We start from the raw sequence: 17,302 nt of genomic DNA on the forward strand, positions 1-17,302 counted from the left end.
GAAAGATTCCATGGATGTTAAAGGTTCTCCGTGGAACCATAGATGCCAATAAATAACCATTACTTTTAAGAGTGTATAATTGCATGTATACTAACCGCTAAGCCACAGCTCCGACTCTGAACGTGCTGTGGTGTTATTTTCGTTGATGTGTGCGGGTCAGTGTTGTACCCTGGACAGATGTGTTGTTCTGTGGCTGTGGTGTATGCGTGTGTGTGTGGCAGATTTCCGGTCGTGCTGGATGGATGGTTTCCTCAGCCCCTGTGAAACCAGCAGGAGGGCTTGTCTGAGGTCTGAGCACTGGCCAAAGGTCAAGAGGCGGTAATAAGTATGGGTCACAACCACATACACAGACTGTACAGTGAAAAAAACCAATGAAACCACTGTCTCCCTCTAGTCACTAAACTTAAGAGCTGATCTTTCGACATCAGACAGTATTACTTGAAATGATTAGCATAGAAATGTATGTATCTGATTATTGTATGTTTTTAATTCGAATAGTGAAGAGTTCAGTGCTCAGACAAATAAATGTTGTTCTGTGAGTTACGTGAACACCACTGAGAGGTTTGCTTTGTTAACACTGCCCCCGAGTGGTCGAGAAGAGCTATTGCAGCTGTCCTGCGGCCGTCATTCACAGTGTATGAATACTGTCAAACTAACTGCCCCTTTAGGGCCTGAGAATGGAGATTGAAGGGCTCTCTGTTGATAGCCATGCCAGTAAGTGGCAGGTTATTATCTTCTCAAAGGTGTCGGAAGTGATTTTTATATATCGCTGTTTTGAGATCCTTCCCCAATGAGGCAGAACTGCAGAGCGACTGTGATTGGCTGAGCGCTCCTAATGTAGGTGCACAGGACCCATAATGCCATATGCTTCTCATTCGGCCTTATTGTTCACGGGGAGAGAGGAATAGAAGCTAAGCTCCTTTGTTGTGTGTTAGTTATTAGTCACAAAGTCTCATGTTCCTTACAGAACCATTTTGGACTCGAGCTCAGTGGCCTGTTGATCATTAATGAACACTAATGGATGCTCTGTGAAATAATTATAGAGTGACTGAGCGGTTTAATGGGTTTTATGTGACGTTTCGTGGAAATATTTCTTCTGTACATGCAGCACATGAACGCTGCTGGTCTATAAACTCATTTTATGTTTTCTGAAGAATATATGTTTGTGGTGTGCAAAACTCTGCATCATAGCCATCATATGAAAATAATTATCCACTTATCAATGCATTGGATCTTTTTTTACATTGTCAACATGAGCTGAGTGTTTAACGTCCCACGATGCCTTGATTTGTTGTTGAGGTTGTATGGTTGATGATGAAATATGAATTTGAACACACTCATCACTTATACATCTGAAACACATTTTCTCTTCAAAATGATGAAGTGGGTCTAAAAAATCCTGCCATGTTTTGAAAACTTTCTGATGGAATAACTGCTTGTTTGATTTTCATAAACTGCTGTTTTTCATTGAAATCCACACACTAGCTTTGGGTTTCCCACCAGTATTTAGTGCCTAGTGAATGAGTGAGTGAGTTTGTGTCTTGTGTGTGTGTGTGTGTGTGTGAGGGCTTCGGCAGCAGCAGGCCTCACTGGAAGGCCGTCTGTGCATCTCTCATCTCCCTCTTCTCTCTTAAAGGGGCCTCCCGGCTCGCAGCCGTCACCACACGCACAGCCTCCCCCACACAATACCAGCAACCCCATGATGGGACCACACGGCCAGGTAAGACACACAGCAATCCTCACACACACACACACACACACACACACACCGTGTCCTTGCTTGCACCCTCGATATACACACGGTCACACTTGCACACATGAGAACTGTTGGCGACGCTGGCATCAACTCGCTCGGGCAAGATGAACGGTGTAAATTACATGGTTATTTTTAATTCTCAGTTTTTTTTCCAAGTCCTCTTCTTGGAAACATTCACAGAAACGCATTCTTTGAACCAACGTTGCAGAACTGTACTTAATTGTCCTCTGTATGGACTTTAGTCAGGGTTGACGCCATTTTTAAAGGGATAGTTCATTTACACACCTTCATGTTTTTCTAAACCAGTATTACTGGTGGTATTGGAATGACTTGAGGGTGGGTAATTAATGACAGAATTTTAAATTTCAGGTAAACTACCCCTTTAAGAAAGAAAGAACAAACAAGTACCATAAAAGTATGACAAAAGTGACTCTTGTGCTATATTTCAAGTCCTTTGAAGTTGCACAATAGATTTGTTTAAGAAAAAGACACAGCAATGAAGTTATTCCCTGAAAGTCTTGATATCCACCTAGTGTTGTTCATGAGAGAAGTCTGATTTGTGAACAAATGGTTCTTTTGAATCTGATCTCTTCAAAGAATCAGTTGATCTAGTTCAAAACATTTTATTTTTACAACTGAAAGAAAGGCTGTGAGGAGTAGAAGTACAGTTCAATAGGTTGTACCGTTGTGTACAATACAAGTGGACAATAAAAATCTGGTAAACATGCAGTTGTGAAAGTCTGTACATCCCTCACATCCCATTTTCATTGGGCGTACACCGTAAAGTCCATTCCTCCTTTGTCTTCTCTTTCTTTTTTCTTTCTTCCTCCCTCTGTTTCTCTATATTGGGAGTGTGAAGTATCCTGTATACCTCCCACCCCCTCCATAGAGTCAACTCCCTGCGAACAGGATAAATAATTCAGTCTCCTCCTTGTTCTTGGAGATGGGCTTCCACTCCTGGGCCGCACCCCATCCCCCATCAATAGCACATTAATATTGTAGAGCCTCCCGCCACACAGCGCCCTCACAAACACACACACAAGCACACTCACTGGGCAGAAGCCAATAGGACTGCGCGTGGATGTGCACTCACATGCGCACACCCACAAAACACAGCGAAACCTACACTTATCAGACACTTCCACTTCCTTGCTCCTGGAAAAAGAAACGCACACACTGCATATTAGAGCACTACGGTTGTACAACATCTTCCTACAATGGTAAAATCACTCCAATTAGCTGTAAAAACACATGCACACACACACTTGCAGCATATCCCTCCATCCGTTCAGCGCCGACATGTTTCAACAGAGCCCTAAAAGTTGGCGAGAGTCTCTCGGGAAGCTTCCCACAGGCCTTGACCACAGAAGTGGCATCGGGTTTCATCTCTAGACGCGCAGCCACACGACTCTAATGGTTTGTATGTCAGGAGACAGGCACGATACTGCCCTCGTTTGGGTTGTTGTGGTCACTTTCCTTCCTGACCAGATTTTCACTTGAGATGCGTCTAAGTGCAGCCGCTCGAGGTCTGACTTTGCCGATGCTTTACTATGCGTTTGTCGAAACACCACAAGAGTGTGTGTGTGTGCACGTTTAAAAGGCAGAATGGGAGCAGTCTGTGTTGATGGACAGAAGGAGAGATGTCAAATATACATATTTGATGGCATCTTGCATTGGCTTCTGCTCTCCGTGCATCTGTCTGTCCATTCCATCTGCTATAGCCTGGCCTGCTGCACTCATTCATTCTGGTCTATACAATGCTCTCGCGTTCTCTTTAAATAGGGCAACATGTTGCTAATGACTCCTTTTTTCTCTTTTTCTTCTTCTTCTAGCCTTTTATGTCTCCACGGTACCCTGGTGGACCACGGCCGTCTCTTCGCATGCCAAATCAGGTAACATCATCACACGGGCAGTAGTTCTTCCATTTTTACACATATCTTCAGGCTCACCACAATCAGGGAAAAACCTGGAAATGTTAGGATATTTTAAGGGTCATTTAAAAGGAATTTCTATTCTGAATCTATTTTTTTGTTGTTGTTTTTTTATAATGTGTTATAAAAAAGTGGTGCTATTTTTTACTAAAACTAAAACCATTAAATTGTTTTTGATAATTGAAATAATTTTGTTATAAATAAAATAAAAATAATAGAAGAAAAACCTTGCCAACTAACTGAAATAAAGAAAGTGTAAGTAAAAATAATTAAAATAATAAAGCTAAATAAAAATAACAAAAACTAATTAAAAAATAAAATAAAATAAAAACTGAAATACTTAATAGCTAATTAAAAATATAAAAAAATGCTATATTAGTATATAAACATTACTAAAATGACACAAATGTCATCGATATGTATTGGTCAGAATGCGGGAATCCTGGTGGTTGTTTCCAAACATCATGTGATGTTTGTGTTAATAGATTTTTTTGGATTCGATTTACATTCATTTTATTCATTATACACTTGAATGGCTTTGACTGATACATCAAAGCCAGTTTGTAATGTTTATGGTCTCTGGTGTTCTAATGTAAAATAATGTTTCTAACCGATGTACTGTAGCAATACTAGCATGTGTAACATTTTCATAGGCTAATTGAAGTAAATTTTTTTCCATTGAAAGTAAAAGGTGGAAGGAAATTCACCTATTCACACTGTTCCAAATGTAGATGGTTCACATCCAGTGTAAACATGATGTATGTTTTCTGTAAAACTTTCCTTGACCTTCATTCATTTTCTTCCTCAGCCTCCTGTAGGGGTTCCAGGATCACAACCACTCCTGCCAAACAGTTTGGACCCAACCAGACCACAAGGTAGCATCTTGGTCCGCTCGCCCCCACTCCAACACTTCATAACCACAGAGCCGTTTACATACAGATTGAAGAATGATACCACCTGTGTAATAACTCTAAATCTAAATAAATCTAATATTTTCCAGGACATCCTAACATGGGCGGTCCAATGAGAATGAATCCTCCCAGAGGGATGGGTGGCATGGGCCCTCAGGTAGGCACATAGTTTTGCTCTCTTTTTACTCATTTATCCTCTGGTAGTCGTCAAGTAGTCCAAGTCAAACGCCAAAGGACCAAGACTGTCTGAAGAACCCTGTTACTCCTCTTTACTCACCTGTGCTGAAAGCAGAGTTCTCCTTGCTTCTCTATCTCTCCCTGTCCTTCTTGTTCTTGGCAAGCGAGGTGCTGCACAAATCGGCAGCTGGTGCAGCATCTGTTCGACAAATTGGGTAGAGCGCAGAACAAAGGTTCGGGTTAGAAAGAAGCAGCCTCAGGCCCGAAAGGCTCTGTCACATTTTGCCCTCCACCCACGGGCAGCCAGACAGGTGGGCCGCCGTCTGCCTGAGCAGAACTTCGTTAGCATAGTGTCAATCGCTTCCCAACCTGTTTGGTTGGATCCCCACCGCTACGGACGACAGTGGATGAAGGGCAGTAATTCCTACACTGCGCCATTGATGAATCATCAGCACCACAGCAAAAGAAAAAAATGTTTTCCCCCAAATTGTGACTTTGTACTCTGAATTGAAAAAGATTGTGTACCAAAATAATGCAGACAACAGACATTTTCAACTCGGTGTGCATTATTTTTTTTTATTTTTTTTCAGTACAATTATTTGTATGTAATTAAATTAATTTTAATATTTAATATTGAATTAATCTTATATGCAATTTATAATTATTTTAAAATTTTATTTTTATTTAATTTAAAAATAAAAATATCTATTTATTATTAATTTATAATAAATGTATTTGTATATATTTCTTAGAATTTATATTAAGAAAAAAAATATATATATTGTATTATATACAAATAAATTGATTAAAATAAATGTTTTTTTATATATTTTAATTTAATAAATTAAATACAATTTAAAAAATATATGTTTTAAATAATTATGTTCACGCTTTTCACAGTACGCATCATTTCAAAGCAGCTTTACAGAAAGTGCATGAGTCCATATTACAATTTAGAATGATCTGTTATCAGAGGTAACTGTCTAAGTTATGTATTTCAGAAATGTACATATACAAAATCACAGTTAGCTAAAAATGTATTAATTTAAACAATGTAATAATTGCAGTTTTAATGCAGAAACAATGAGCTCATTGAAGTAATGAATTTGTGAATATATAAGAATAATTACATACAAATAAATGTTTTAAGTAGATAAATAAATGTATTTATTAAAAAAAGTAATATAGTATAATTTAAGTATTATAATTGTGTGTGTGTGTGTATATATATATAATATAATATAATATAATATAATTTTTAAATGATTTATTTCAATGCATTTGTATGTAATTATTCTTTATATACAATGAGAATTATATAAATTGTATTTATTTATTTTTAAATGCAGTGACACTGGTGAAGGTTAATACTGTTTTCCAATCCAGACAGATTTTAATGGTTCCATAAAAATGATTGTTGAAAAGTTTGTGTTTTTGTTTTCTATGCCCATTGCAGAACTATGGTGGTATGAGGCCTCCTCCAAACTCTCTCGGTGGTCCAGGCATGCCCGGAATGAACATGTGAGTTCTTCAACATGAGATCAATCCCTGTCGCCATTTATTTAATCCCTTTAAATCATGTTTGTTAACCTTTTTCTGTGTCTGTTCTGTTTTTCTATCCTTTTTACAGGGGACCTGGAGGACGTGGCCCCTGGCCAAACCCCAATGCTAACTCGGTAAGTTCATACATACTGTGCGCTGTTATCTGCATGCAACTTTGTGGCTGCAGACAGAGATGTGACATGCATTATTGCTGCACTGGCCTGGTTCTTTATTATATACCAAAGATTATAATATCATAGTATTACCATTAAGTGGTGTAGTTTAAAGTTTTATTCTCACCAAAATAAACTGTATTCATATTCTTTTGCTTGGGTTGACAGATAGCATACTCCTCCTCGTCTCCAGGCAATTACGTGGTGAGTACCAAACTTTAGTCAACATGAAATCAAAATGTACTTTTTGTAGTATATATAAATTGTCTCATTGTTATTGTGTAAAAAAGAAACAACTTAAAAACTGTCTTTGTAATATTTCATCAAAAAATAATGTACTAGTTTTGTTAATGCAAATCGATTAATCGTAAAATCAGTTAATCGCGATTAATCGCATCTACAATAAAAGTTTGTAAAAATGTGTGTTTGTTCTTTTTCTTTTCCCCTCTTCGCCTTTAGCTAAAAAAAAAAAAAAAAAAACTAAAAAAAACACTGCAAAATGTAGTGCTTCCTTTTGGAAACTAAAAGCATAACTAAGCACATATTAAAGTTTCTAAATGTATTGATTTTACTTGAGCAATTACCATCCTGCTTAGTTTTGCTCCTAGCATTGCCTCTTTTAAAAGTAAAAGATCTGCACATTAGTCAAAGCGGCTTAATGGCTCCCCCGTGCCTAGTGTTTCTTTGTTTAAAAACTGCTCTTCTGGTAGTTCTGATACTGTTACACACTAAAAAGCTAGGCTCATGTTTGTGCGCTTGTTTCCTCCCTCAGGGTCCTCCAGGAGGAGGTGGTCCACCAGGAACTCCCATAATGCCAAGCCCAGGAGGTAGAGTAGATATATTCTGTCGCTCCCCCTTATGCATGTCATTCACACACTACACACTTGCTCTCACCTCGTCTCTATAATCAGCACAGCCAGAAACGGTTCATGTCTCTCCAGGAGGAAAGATGCTCAGCACTTCACAAACACCCTATTTAACACCCTCAATATCACTGCAAGGTTACCTGCACTTCCTCTGGCAGGAAAACAAAACATGTGACTTCAGCTCCACCCCTCCCACTACGTTAATGTAATTCCACTCCAAACGCTTGTGTTTGTGATGTTGAACCACAGATTAAGGGTGTGAGCTGTGTCTCCCTCCCTCTCTCTCTCATACTCTTTCTCACACACAGGCCATAAATCATTAAAGGAACACATTTATTATGGTGATTAATCCAGTCCAGCCATGTTCTGTATTGATCTAGTGTGCTGCTAAAGCATTGGCTATCTGGTCTCGTATTTGAAAGAAGTTGTGCTGGAAACAAACTTAAATGGCCTTCTGCTCTCTTCTTTTCTAGACTCCACAAACTCCAGTGAAAATATCTACACAATGATGAACCCTATTGGACCAGGAGGAAACAGACCCAATGTATGTATTATTCCTGTTTAGATATGTATTTTCCAGAGCAATTATAAGATTGTTTCAATGACTTTGAAAGAAATGTGAAGGAAGTTAAAAGTCTCTTATGTTCACCAAGGCTAAATTGAATTGATCAAAAATACAGTAAAACTGTAATATTGTGATATGTAGCTTTTTAAAATGACTGTTTTCTGTGTTAATATATTTTAAAATGTGATGGCAAATCTGATTTTTCAGCATCAATACTCCCGTCTTCATCGCCACATGATCCTTCAGAAATCATTCTAATATGCTGAATCTGTGCTCAAGAAACATTTCTTATTATTATCAGTGTTGAAAAAAAGTTGTGCTGGTTGATATAGAATTTTTTTGTAACATCACAAGAGTCTTTACAGTCACTTTTGATTAATGCATCCTTGCTAATGAAAGCATTCATCTCTTTCAAAAAAAAAAAAAAAAAATCTTACTGACCCCAAACTTTTAAACTGTGTAATATCTCTCCACATAATGCATTTTTGACATTTGTGGTGTTTTTCCAGTGCCACAGCTACATATTCCCAAACATTTTGTCTTATTTATTATACGGTAGTTGAAAATACTGGATTCTGGTTGGTCAGATATCTGTGTTTCATGACTGCTAAGCTGTATAATTGGCTGTTGTTTGATTACCTTCATATGGTAGCTGTGCTAGTCTGGTCAAGTCACCTTTATTTATGTAGCGCTTTTTGCAATACAGATTGTTTAAAAGCTACAGGAATAGTAACAGGAAAATTATGCATTTCTGCTGTTGTTCAGCTGAAGTCAGTTCAGTGTTGATTCAGTTCTGTTGTAAAGATCATCAATTATTAAATTAGTTAATTTCATCTATAAAGCAAGAAATGATGTCATCGTCCAGCTCAGTTCAGTTCTCATACAACAGCGTCAGTACAGTCAGATCAATAATATTGTTGAATAGCTAGTGCTCATAACACTCCGTGGTCTCTTTCTTCTTACATAATATGATTTGAACTCAAATTAACATTTCATGTACAATTATTTATTTATTTGCTTAAGTAGTCATGTAATAAGCTTGATAATGCCAGTCGATCGTTATCTCAAAATAAATCCCTTCAGTGTGATTTAAAACCTGTCTGGATTTATTTGTAATAATGAGCTCCTGATTGTACATTATGCCTTAGTTATATTAATCCTAAATGTCACATTATGATCATTGTTTTCATAAAAATGCATGCATGCTTTCAGAGAAATCAAAGGGGACATGTTCATCCTTTTCAAAATGTTTATATCTTGAATTCAATAATTGACGCAGAATGTGAATGTGATTGTGATTGTGTTTCTCAGTTCCCCATGGGTCCCGGTCCAGATGGACCAATGGGCGGCATGGGTGGCATGGAACCCCATCATATGAATGGATCGTTAGGTAAGCACTATTTTATTACACTGCATCAAAATAATGTCTAAATATGATTAATGAGCCACAAAAGGCCTTTTAATAATATAAACATTTACTATGTTTATTTATTTCAGGCTCTGGTGACATGGATGGGTTGCCAAAGGTAAGGAAGGTTTTAGTTTGCCAGTCAGTATTTTTTCCCAAGGTTTTCACACCTCATTCTCAACTGTCTTTGTCAAACATCTCTTTCGCTGCAGAACTCCCCCAACAACATGGCAGGCATGAACAACCCACCGGGCACACCGCGGGATGACGGAGAAATGGGAGGCAACTTCCTCAACCCATTCCAAAGTGAAAGTGTGAGTAGATTCTGACCCAAACCCAAAGACCTGCCACTCCCCTCACCTGCCAGTCATATACACTACTGTTCAAACATTTGGGGTCAGTAAGATTTTTTGAAAGAAGAAATTAATACTTTTATTTCGCAAAGACACATTAAAGTGATCAAAAGTGACAGTAAAGACTTTCACATTGTGAAATACAAAAAATTCTTTCAAATAAATGCTGTTCTTTTTTTATCAAAGAATGTTGAAAAATAAGCATCACGGTTTCCACATTAATATTAAGCAGCATAAGAGACTTCTTTCAAAATCATTAAAAAAATCATACCGACCCCAAACTTTGGAATGTTAGTGTAGCTCCGCCCAGCAGGCACTCAGAAGACCTCACATACTGACCATGTTACTCAGAACAGAATATCCAATCGGTGGCAAATTAAAAAGAGCGATACAAAATTATTTGATTTGTAAGTGTTACTGATTCAGTCCAAGAGTGAGTGCTGGAAATGGCTTTTGTTATAAAAGACCAGCAGTTTCCCGGACACTTTATTTCCAAGTTTTCTGTCCTTTGGTTACTGCTTTGTCAGCAAAATCATGCATTTTCCTGCTGTATTTTGGGACTGTGATGTCATAACCATCTTGTATTTGCTCTGTGTGGAGTTCTCATAATCTCACCTCCGATATATCCCTCCCCTCCCCCTTCTCTCTTTCCAGTATTCACCCAACATGACGATGAGTGTGTGATTTCTTCTTGTTTTATCATTTTTGTTTGGGGTTTTCTTTTTTGTTTTGTTTTCAAACCCCCTCCGACTGCCCCGTTCCTTTTTAACCCCGTCCCCTCTTCACGTCGATCAACCCCCGGCACCCTCTGCCCATGGAACTCTGGCTTTTTCTGCACAGCCTTCTGGGATGCCCCACGAGCAGAGGACTCGCATGAAAGTGGCCCATCCCAGCTTGTGCAAAATGGCCAGCGGCAACAGGAAACAGCCCCAGAGCCACAGGAAGAGCTTGTTGACTGAATCTCCCTGCCTCCCGGACTTCCTCTCTGGTTCAGGACACTAACGGGGTTCAACACACATATGAAGGCAGGTGTGTGTGTGTTTGTGTGCGCGCGTGTGTGTGAGCAGCTTCACCGGGCTGCACACTTTATGACCTTTATGAACTCACTCCACTTTTTTTGATTCATTTTTTTTTTTTTTTTTTTATCTTGAATGGATGCAGTCGTTTTTACAGTGGAAAATATCTGCACCTTTTTCCTCCATTTTATTTTGTAAATGCAAGAGGAAACTCATTACGAGGGGTTCGGCAATGAGCGTTTTCATTATTCTGTGTATGTATTGTATTATTATCAATTGTTGATTTTATTTTTATTAATATTGTAATGATGGTTATTGATTAGGTTTTAATCTTTTTTTTTTTTTTTTGAAAGGGGCACATTGTATGTATGTAAACCATGAATTTGACAGAAAAAGCACACATCCATAATGCACAATAACGTGTCATGACTTTTGCAGTCTACACCACGTTTTGTGTTTGCTGTGAAATCTTACCTCCTGCAGATTAAAAAGGTAGCGCACCTTTTATTCTACGTCTCTAGTATACAGGTTTCATTGTCCCTGTTGAGTGAACGACCGAGGCCAAGAGGTGCGAGGCCCAAACCAGCAGCGACTTTAATCTCTCAGACCAGCCTGTGTGTCTGACAACACGTTTTGAAGACTCAAACTATCTGTAGAGAGGAAGTGATGTCATACCAGAGCCGAAAACATGCAGTTATACTAGTAACCAGTGCTAAACTTGACTCAAACAGATTCACACCTTATTTATTTTTTTGTTTTTGTTCATGAATTGATTTATCACGCACACGTCTCGCATGCGACCCGTCAGGACATATTGTACACATGTAAATATGCCAGTCTAAGATACCTCCTGAAGATTTGTATCGTTCTGTCCCTCGCCAGAGACCCACATGCTTTCCTTTTGCATGAATCTGAACAGGTCACATGACATTTCACTACAAATTAGGTTCCCGTTGGCTCTGTGCTCAATATACTGGATGCTTTTTCAGGTGTGGAACAAAATCCTCCTCCTCAAACACATTTTGTTAATTATGAGCTCTGTATTACACCCAAGAGTGACGCACGCACACACGTCCTGAAAAGTGAAGCCAAAACATTTTGATCGCCCCCTGGTGGTTGGCTGTAGTATAGGTAATAAACCCCGCCCTCTACATGTAATCGAACGGGACGCGAGCCAAAAAAAAAGAAAAATCCAATTACACTTCAAGTAATTTTTTCCCAAAGATGGTTTCTGTCATTTTAGGTAGTTCTCATCACGCTTGACGTGTTCAAGTGTTTGTTTTTCAAGTTTGGTTTTAGTTCGCGATTGAGTCTACGGGAGTGTGGGCGGGACCTTGATACCGCGGCCCTATCTCAGGATCACTACTGCGCAAACTCGGGCTCCAAATGACCTATTTGGGGCATGATGTCAACGGCCATTTCTGGGCTATTTTGGCTTCATTTTTCTACAGTGGAAGAAAGTGGAGACACGTCGTCCATCTTTTTTTACAGTCTATGATTACACCGAATATAATGTGCAAAAACATGCGATGTCAGCAACATCCAGACCTTTTCTAAACTTATGAAATGAAGGGTCATTAATATGACATCCAGGGACTACTGAATGAGGGATATATGAGCTAAATGTGCCCGACAGCCTTTTTTTCTCTCTCTCTCTCTCTCTCGTTTTGTCTTTTGCATTGGGTATATCTGTTGTGTCCTTTAAACAAAATGTGTTTTTGGAATTCTCAGCGAAATGGTTATTAGGGGTCAGAAGGAACGGGTAAATATCAGAGCTAAATGCTAAAATCCTCCTGCTGATTACATACACACACATTAATCATACAGCACCTGTTTTTCAGTTCTCCACGGCTCAACGACACGATGTACACCGAGAAACACACATTTATACAGTGTTTATCTTATTTTATTACTTTCTTTCTTTGTAAATACTGTAAAATGCATTTTGATATCATTGACATGTTTTGATATTTCAGTCACTACCAATGAATACTACGAGAAAAAAAAAATGTAAAGAGTCGCCATTCTCTGTCCTTGACTCTGTCCCATTGTACAGATGTACTAAATCATGCAAATGTAAAGATTTTGTCAGCCTCTACTTAGTAAACGACGCCTGAGCGCTTGTTTTAGGAAAGTAACCAGTACCCGTTCGCTCCTCGTAGACCAGACACACGGGAGGACGCTTGCGGAGGGCGAAAGCCTCACGATGCATCCGTTCTCTCTCGGACGTGTCCTCACTTTGCACTTTCCAGACAGCAGCCCACCTTTTAACACATTGCCTATATGGACATACATGAACACAGGAAGTCGTCTCTTTATGTGCAAAAGGGACCACGCATTGCAAACTTTACTATGAAGGATTTTTATCTATTTAAATTTTAAAAAACGAACAAAAAAAGGGTGAGGATTTAAAAAAATAATAATAAAATGGAGGGAAGTGTCCTTCCCGTTCTCTTGAGATAGTGTTTTCTAGGTTGCAGTCTCTCTTCTCCTCGGCCAGTCCTCTGTATGTAAACCACTCACGTCGTTGGCCATCTCTGTAATTCTATTGTGACGCTGTACGATACTGTAACATTAGCGAGGAGACGAGGTGCGGAGGGGCTTCAGATGTGGGAAAGGAAAAAAAAAAATCCTCCACCGTTGTTCTTTCTGGCAAACGAAAAGCAGTATTGAGTATAAAGCAGTCTGTCTCCTGGGTTTGCTTTGTATTTCATGTTTAGGGTAGTTTGGATCCTTGTCTTAGGGACTCTTTCTGTCTTGTGTAGTAAATTAAGATGTTCTTTGTATGTTTCTTTATATTGTAAAGTTACTTTTAGATTTAAAAGTTGCTTATTAAAAAAAAAAAAAAAAAGGATGGAAAAAGTGCTTCAATAATGTATTTTTTTGCTCTCTCTAATTTCTTTTTTTCATGGAGTTGTTGCTTATTTTTTGCTTGTCCCTTCGTTGTAGATACAAATTTAAGACTAATAAAATAACATAACCCCTTTTACCAAGACTTCCTGCTCTCCCAGCTTTTAATTTATTAAAACCATTTATTTTGAAATGTGTGTTCTTTTTATGTGTTCTGTTCACTGCACCTGCTTACATACACTACCGTTCAAAAGTCTCTTATGCTCACAAAATCTGCATTTTGTTAATTAAATATGCAGTAAAATGGTAATATTGAGAAATATTACAATTTAAAATAGCTTTTCTATTTGAATATGTTTTAAAATGTATTCCTGTGATGACGAAGCTACATTTTCAGCATCATTACTCCAGTCTTCAGTGTCACATGATCCTTCAGAAATCATTCTAAAATGCTGATTTGCTGCTCAAGAAACATTATATATCGATGTTGAAAACCGTTGTGCTATCTTGTGTAAATTGTGATTTTTGTTTTTCAGGATTCTGATGATTAAAAAGTACAGCATTTATTTGATAAAGAAATCTTTACTGCTAAATAAATGTCTTTATAAAATAATCTTTATCATCAATTTTGATCAATTTAATGCGTCCTTGCTGAATAAGTTAAAAAAATTGTTTAAATGGTATTGTACATTAAACATTTAATGAGACTTTTATATTTTTCAGCAAGGATGCATTAAATTGATCAAAAGTGTCACTAAAGACTTTAACATGGTTACAATGTAAAATTCAAATAAATGCTGTTCTTTTGAGCTTTATATTCATCAAATAATCCTGTTTTCAGCATTGATAATAATCAGAAAAGTTTCTTGAGCAGCAATAACTCCATTCCTGGAATAATGATGCTTTAAATTCAGCTTTGCCATCACAGGAATAAATTAAACTTTTAAATCTATAAAAATAGAAAAAAAGTTATTTTAAATAGTTAAAATACTTAATATTACTGTTTCTACTGTATTTTTGATCAAATAAATGCAGCCTTGGTGAGCATAAGAGACTTTTTTCAAAAATATTTAAAAATGTTACTGACCCCAAACTTTTGAATATATACATATGTACACACACACTTCTGTGGGCAGAAACATTGTCATGGTGTGTGTTATGTGGACAGGCTGTGCTGGTGAGGTCAGTTCTGTCACAGGTTTCTTGTTTCATCCTCTTCCCCTGAGAACTGAGTGTACGGCGCCAACATCAATCTCCCCGCAGGAAGCGCCCTCGCTGTGTGGCTGAAGAGGAGGATAACCGTTATAAATCACCGCTGCTTTTCTCTTAGGAAAGCGTGTGAATATTAATTACACCGTGTTCCAAATTATTATGCAAATTATATTTTACACGGTTTTCCTAAATAGTCGATGCAAATGACAGTCAGTGTAATGTTCAAGTCACCAACTGTTAGGGTACAAGTTGAATTTCACTGAACAAACCACCCAACGAAAACAGTATTTTTTTCCAAAAAAAAAAAAAGCACTGTTCCAAATTATTATGCACAACAGAGTTTGAAAACATTGTATAGGTTGTAAAGAACTGAAAATGGTCATTTGTTGAATTTGCAGCATTAGGCGGTCATATTTACTGAAAATTTCAATCAAACACGTCTTAACAGGGCAAGTTACATGTTAACATAGGACCACTTCTTTGATATCACCTTCACAATTCTTGCATCCATTGAACTTGTGAGTTTATGGAGAGTTTCTGCTTGAATTTCTTTGCAGGATGTCAGAATAGCCTCCCAGAGATGCTGTTTTGATGCGAACTGCCTCCCATCCTCATAGATCTTTTGCTTGAGGATGCTCCAAAGGTTCTCAATAGGGTTGAGGTCAGGGGAGGATGGGGGCCACACCATGAGTTTCTCTCCTTTTATGCACATAGCAGCCAATGAGGTATTCTTTGCAGCATGAGATGGTGCATTGTCATGCATGAAGATGATTTTGTTACGGAAGTTCTTCTTTTTGTACCATGGAAGAAAGTGGTCAGTCAGAAACACTATATACTTTGCCGAGGTCATTTTCACACCTTCATTTTCACACCTACCAGCTCTCTCTCCATGAATCCGGCCCAAAACATGACTCCGCCACCTCCTTGCTGACGTCGCAGCCTTATTGGGACATGGTGGCCATCCACTACTCCATCCATCTGGACCATCCAGGGTTGCACGGCACTCATCAGTAAACAAGACTGTTTGAAAATTAGTCTTCATGCATTTCTGGGCCCACTGCAACCGTTTCTGCTTGTGAGCATTGGATAGGGGTGGCCGAATAGTAGGTTTATGCACAACTGCATGCCTCTGGAGGTTCGCAGGATTACAGAGGCACCAGCAGCTTCAAATACCTGTTTGCTGCTTTGTAAGGGCATTTTAGCTGCTGCTCTCTTAATCTGATGAATTTGTCTGGCAGTGACCTTCCTCATTATGCCTTTATCTGCACAAACCCATCTGTGCTCTGAATCAGCCACAAATCTCTTCACAGTACGATGATCACGCTTAAGTTTTCGTGAAATATCTAATGTTTTCATACCTTGTCCAAGGCATTGCACTATTTTACGCTTTTACGCAACAGAGAGATCTTTTTTTTTTTTCATATTGCTTGAAACCTGTGGCCTGCTTAATAACGTGGAACATCCTTGTTAAGTAGTTTTCCTTTAATTGGGCTCACCTGGCAAACTAATTATCACAGGTGTCTGAGATTGATTTCAGTGATCCGAGTTGCCAACCGCCATTAAAACCTGAAAGAAGAAGAAGAAGATTTCAGTGATCCAAAGAGCCCGGAGACACAATACCATCCATGAGTTTGATTGAAAAACAAAATATTTAAGGTTTATGACACTTAATTCCAATTTGCATAATAAGTTGGAACACTGTAATAAGGTGGGATAGCGACCCTTGGGCCGCAATTAATTTCAATTGAGAGGTGCCAGCGAGAAGTCATACAAACAGTATTAATGCTATTAAGTCTCCAAGGCTGTGATGTCCCTGAGGTATAGAAACATTTAAACTCCCAGCTTATACATGAGTCTCGTCATGAAAAAGAAAGTGCTGATTGAAACATCGCCTCCATGCAGATTTACCAGTGTCAGACTTAAGGGAAACACGGCAATGCCAATTCATTATTAAAAAGGGCTTTGAATTCATTCCTCAGATGTCCATGAGCTCTGAATCATGTTTAAAGCGGGCTACACAAGGTCACAATATTTACAACAATTTTTTTAAATGAATTATCATTTGTAAACTATCATTTGTACTAAAAGCTTCAGCCTTCAGGACACATGAAAGAGGTTGTGACACTTTGAGCAGTTACTCAAAAAGAACATTACTTTAAACAGTTACCTATATCATTGTGTTTGGATTTTCTTTTTAAATGATACTTATAGGCCAATTCTAAAGCTTATTATGGTCCACCTACAATAATTAAATAGAAGTAGCGTTGATATTATGAACCATGTCTGATCTTTTTATTGCACATCCTTGGTGGTATTGGCTTAATCACAGAAAAGGATGTCATTGAGTGTCAGGTCAGAGGAAGAAGATGAGGTGAGGCCAAGCGTATCTAATAGCAGCTACTTTATTAACAAAACAAAAGAGCCATATATCCACCACGAGAAATCAATGTAGCAATGTGCTAAAGCACAGCCGACACCAGACAATGAACAACTGAAACTGAGGACTATGGCTTCATCCAAATAACATATACAGGCCGCTATA

General features: G+C 38.2%; 1 protein-coding gene across 2 annotated transcripts in view; it reads left to right on the plus strand.

The window, feature by feature from the left end:
* Positions 1–13,693, plus strand: part of LOC311086507 (single-stranded DNA-binding protein 2) — a 71,128-nt gene extending 57,435 nt beyond the window's left edge. The window contains exons 6-18 of one of the 2 annotated variants that reach the window (XM_084119421.1): positions 1,637–1,720; positions 3,589–3,648; positions 4,496–4,562; positions 4,688–4,755; positions 6,232–6,296; positions 6,406–6,451; positions 6,659–6,694; positions 7,263–7,317; positions 7,830–7,900; positions 9,233–9,311; positions 9,419–9,447; positions 9,542–9,643; positions 10,337–13,693. In XM_084119421.1, coding sequence (XP_083975547.1) covers positions 1,637–1,720; positions 3,589–3,648; positions 4,496–4,562; positions 4,688–4,755; positions 6,232–6,296; positions 6,406–6,451; positions 6,659–6,694; positions 7,263–7,317; positions 7,830–7,900; positions 9,233–9,311; positions 9,419–9,447; positions 9,542–9,643; positions 10,337–10,366 — 792 coding nt within the window. In that variant the 3' untranslated portion in view covers positions 10,367–13,693. The remainder of the gene's footprint in view (positions 1–1,636; positions 1,721–3,588; positions 3,649–4,495; positions 4,563–4,687; positions 4,756–6,231; positions 6,297–6,405; positions 6,452–6,658; positions 6,695–7,262; positions 7,318–7,829; positions 7,901–9,232; positions 9,312–9,418; positions 9,448–9,541; positions 9,644–10,336) is intronic. The other variant, XM_084119422.1, reaches the window with a different exon arrangement.
* Positions 13,694–17,302: the final 3,609 nt, after the last annotated feature.

Source organism: Abramis brama (assembly GCF_963993115.1).
Source record: "Abramis brama genome assembly, chromosome: 7".
NCBI lineage: Eukaryota > Metazoa > Chordata > Actinopteri > Cypriniformes > Leuciscidae > Abramis > Abramis brama.